A 3,645-nucleotide genomic window follows, 5' to 3' on the forward strand; every position below is an offset into this window, starting at 1 on the left:
TGCCTTTCAAAATTGAAAGGTTTAGTGAAATATAGCAAGCTGATATGTAACTTGTTACACTGGTTAAACACTGAAGTGGTGGGAGTTTAGCAAGTGATGTATTGGAGTCTTGGATATAACTGTCGATGACTAGTTCTTAAAAAATAATATATATTTCCCCAAAAAAAAATATAGCTTTTTTTGGGGGGGGGGGGGGGGGGGGTATTGACCTTATACTTTCTTCTCACGCTAACCATAATTTCGTAGCATGTGTTCTACCTCGAAATATTAGCGTGCTCTCTCTCGTTAGGAGGGCCGTAGGACAAACCTTCCTTTCAAAGGAGCCCAACATAGCCATAACGTATATAGCTCCTCACATTTTTAGCATATACTACCTTTCATAGTATAACTGTAGCTATGGTCCTAGCTAGAGCATAGCTTGGCACTTTCATAATGATCAACCTTAATATATACACAACTGTGCGGTCTACTTTGTTGCTTTCTTCTGTGTTGTTGTTGCCCCTCCATCTCCTTGCTGGACTCATCAGCAAATGAAGAGAGACTTGTCCTTCTCATGCTTATTATACTTTGAAACTTGGCCGGCCAGTCTATTCTTCTCATGAAGGCAGCAAATATAATTTTTCTCCCACAATCTTCATCTATAAACACCGAATCGCTTCTTCTGGACGCATGCTGTTGGGCGCGGCATAATATAAGCCCACAACTTCTGCTTCTCATTTCACCTCGCTCTTTGCATGTAGCTCACACTGAACATACAATATAAAGCCGCCATAGCTGTAGCACTCTTATCACCTTGGTCTTTGCATGTAGCTCCACACTGAACAAGCATAAAGCCATGTATATGCCCATAAGCTCATCATTCTACTGAATTATTAAGTGCAATATGATGCTTGCTCACTTAGACAGCAGCTAGTTTTGCTGCTTTAATTTCCTATTGACCGCGCGCACCACCTTGCTGCAGATCATGGCACAAAGTTAATCACCTTGCTCTTTGCATGTAACTCCACACTGACCAAGCACAAAGCCATATATATGCTCATAAGCTCATCATTCCACTGAAGTATTAAGTGCATGATGCTTGCTTACTTAGACAGCAGCTAGTTTTGCTCCTTTAATTTCCTACTGACCGCGCGCACCACGTCCTTGCTGCAGATCATGGCACAAAGTTGATTAACCTAGGGTGTAATTGGCCGTAAACCCTGCTAATTATCTGTAAAATTCTGCCGCGCAAGCCAAAAGTTTAGGCTAATTAGGTGCAGTGGCCTCTGGATTAGTTTTGATTTTGGTGGTCTCTGTAACTTATATGCCTCCCTTCATGGGGTTGGAGTTGTGGGATGAGGTGCCCCGCAACTCTCTGTGCTTTGCAAGCGGCCCGATTATCATAGGCGCTGGCCCTTCTGGACTAGCCGTTGCAGCTTGTTTGAGGAGATTCAAAATCCCTAGCTTAATCCTTGAAAGATCAGATTGCATTGCACCCCTTTGGAAATACAACACATATGATAGAATCCACCTCCACCTCCCCAAAAAGTACTGTGACCTCCCCTTCTCGCCCATCCCCCAGCATTACCCCACTTACTTATCCGGTGCTCAATTCCTCGAATACCTCGAGAATTATGCTAAAGAGTTTAACATTAAACCTAGATTTAATGAACGAGTCACAAGTGCAAGGTTTGACGAAAGGTCCGGGCTATGGAGAGTGTTAACCCTGGGGACTTCCAAGGATACAAAGAATGAAGTGAGAGAGTATGCTGGCCACTGGCTTATTGTCGCTTCCGGTGAGAATGCTGAGGCTGTTACGCCTGAGATTACTAATCTGGAAAAGACTTTCCGAGGCAAAATCTGCCACTCTTGCATGTATAAAAATGCATTGGAGTATGAGGGAAAGAAGGTACTTGTGATTGGATGTGGCAACTCCGGCATGGAGATTGCTCTTGATCTTATCAAATCTGATGCAAAGCCTTCGATAGTGGTGCGCAATTCGGTAAGTGGAAGTATTATTAGAGTGATGTTTTGCTATTAATCATGTACTAGTATTACTAATGACACAACAATTAAGCTTATTACGTGATTGATTTTGAGATTCTATACGCTCTCTTTTCTTTTCTTTTCTTTTTTCTTTTTCTCCCTTGTCATGAGTAGATCCTTCTCTAGTTTTTTTGTTTTTTCCAATTTGCTAATCATAGGCAAATTGGCTACAAGGGCATGAGAGGATTTGAACTCAGGACCTCCCTTTCCCGAGCCTGTGACAAGCCCACAACGCTAGGGTACACATGACCCTAATTTGGCTTGGGCTTTTGATCTGTCATGTTTACATGACAGAATGATGTACAGGTTGTGTGCTTCCTAAGGACCAGTAATATACAGGTTGTGTGCCTCTTAAGGCCCAGTTGTATGTGATTAAAATGCTGGTTTGATGAGGTTGCATATAATTAGGTGGGTTGCTTTGAGAAATTAGGACTGATTTAAACTTGTTTAAATGTTGTTGATTGAATTGATATGATAATCTAAGTTGTGTTATTACATGAATCTGGCAGGTTCATGTGCTACCTCAAGAGATATTGGGCGAGTCTACGTTCGCTATAATCTTAGCGTTGCTTAAGGTGTTCCCAGTGTGGTTTGCAGATCGTCTTCTGCTATTCTCTGCATGGTGCAAGTGGAAAAATACGGCCAAATGCGGCTTACCCAGACCTAAAGAGGGGCCAATTGCCTACAAAAACAGGATGAGGAGGACCCCTGTGCTAGATATAGGCACTCTTTGCCTAGTCAAGAGTGGTCGCATCAAGGTGAGGTAAACCCAATATTAATTAGGTTACAATAACTGAATTATTTAACCAGTTTCTAATTTCAAAGTAGCATAATGAGATGCATGTACTTTAGAAGCATGGTGTTTAGCAGATGTCCGATTGTTGCAGCTTGTTTTGTTTTTTCAGGTTTACCCTGCAGTTGAAAGTTTTACACCCAATGGTGCTCAATTTTGTAATGGCGTAACTGAGGAGTTTGATGCCGTTATCTTGGCCACCGGCTATAGAAGCAATGTGAAGGATTGGATGGCTGTGAGTAGCTTATAATACCCCAAAGAAGAAAAGGGAAGCTAGGGGTGCTTTTTTCTTCTTCTTCTTTTTTTTCTTTCTTTTTTTGGAAGTGATGTGGTTCTATCTTGTACATAGGGCGAGGATGATCAATTCACACCTGATGGACTTCCAAATGCCCCTTGCATTGGTGGATGGAAAGGGAAGAAGGGCCTCTACGTGGTGGGAATGTCTGGGAGGGGACTAGTTGGAACAAAATCAGATGCCCAACTCATAGCCCAAGATATCCAACTAGAGTTTAATCACTAGCATAATAAATTTTTGTAGAACCATTGTGCTAACCAATGCTACATCAATGTATAACACATTGCACATTTCAAGCCACAGCAATATAATTTAAGACACTTTCTGTTATAATTTATTCATTTAACTACTTTGTTTCTCTTCTATAGCTTTTTATAGGGCTAACTGACAATGAGATGACATTACTCTCTTGGACTCATGCTCCACACATAACCATCACAATACCACTTTGTAGTTAGATATTACTTTTTTATATATTCTACTCTTATCTTTCTTATTGCTCAACTTGATGTGAGAACATTGTTATTGTGTG

At 41.3% G+C, this 3,645-nt stretch overlaps 1 protein-coding gene across 2 annotated transcripts; it reads left to right on the forward strand.

The window, feature by feature from the left end:
• The first annotated feature begins 504 nt into the window (after positions 1-504).
• LOC147634077 (putative indole-3-pyruvate monooxygenase YUCCA5) lies at positions 505-3,443 on the forward strand. Of its 2 annotated transcripts, none has more exons than XR_015266974.1 (4): positions 505-1,981; positions 2,535-2,788; positions 2,931-3,053; positions 3,168-3,443. XR_015266974.1 is itself a non-coding variant. In XM_086805182.1 (4 exons), the coding sequence occupies exons 1-4, from the start codon at positions 1,304-1,306 to the stop codon at positions 3,336-3,338; spliced, it is 1,221 nt and encodes a 406-aa protein (XP_086661308.1). In that variant the 5' UTR covers positions 510-1,303; the 3' UTR covers positions 3,339-3,443. The 2 variants fall into 2 exon arrangements, 1 of the variants encoding a protein (XP_086661308.1); XM_086805182.1 differs by having other exon boundaries at positions 510-1,981; positions 2,535-2,783.
• Positions 3,444-3,645: the final 202 nt, after the last annotated feature.

Source organism: Cibotium barometz, chromosome 11, assembly GCF_041138505.1.
Source record: "Cibotium barometz isolate CiBa-2024 chromosome 11, ASM4113850v1, whole genome shotgun sequence".
Classification (NCBI taxonomy): domain Eukaryota; kingdom Viridiplantae; phylum Streptophyta; class Polypodiopsida; order Cyatheales; family Cibotiaceae; genus Cibotium; species Cibotium barometz.

Excerpts from the sequence above, each read along its gene's own strand:
- LOC147634077 (XM_086805182.1), top strand. The coding sequence starts at position 1,304 with ATGCCTCCCTTCATGGGGTTGGAGTTGTGGGATGAGGTGCCCCGCAAC. Across the intron at positions 1,982-2,534 it reads CGATAGTGGTGCGCAATTCG|GTTCATGTGCTACCTCAAGA; the intron begins GTAAGTGGAAGT and ends TGAATCTGGCAG. Across the intron at positions 3,054-3,167 it reads ATGTGAAGGATTGGATGGCT|GGCGAGGATGATCAATTCAC; the intron begins GTGAGTAGCTTA and ends TCTTGTACATAG.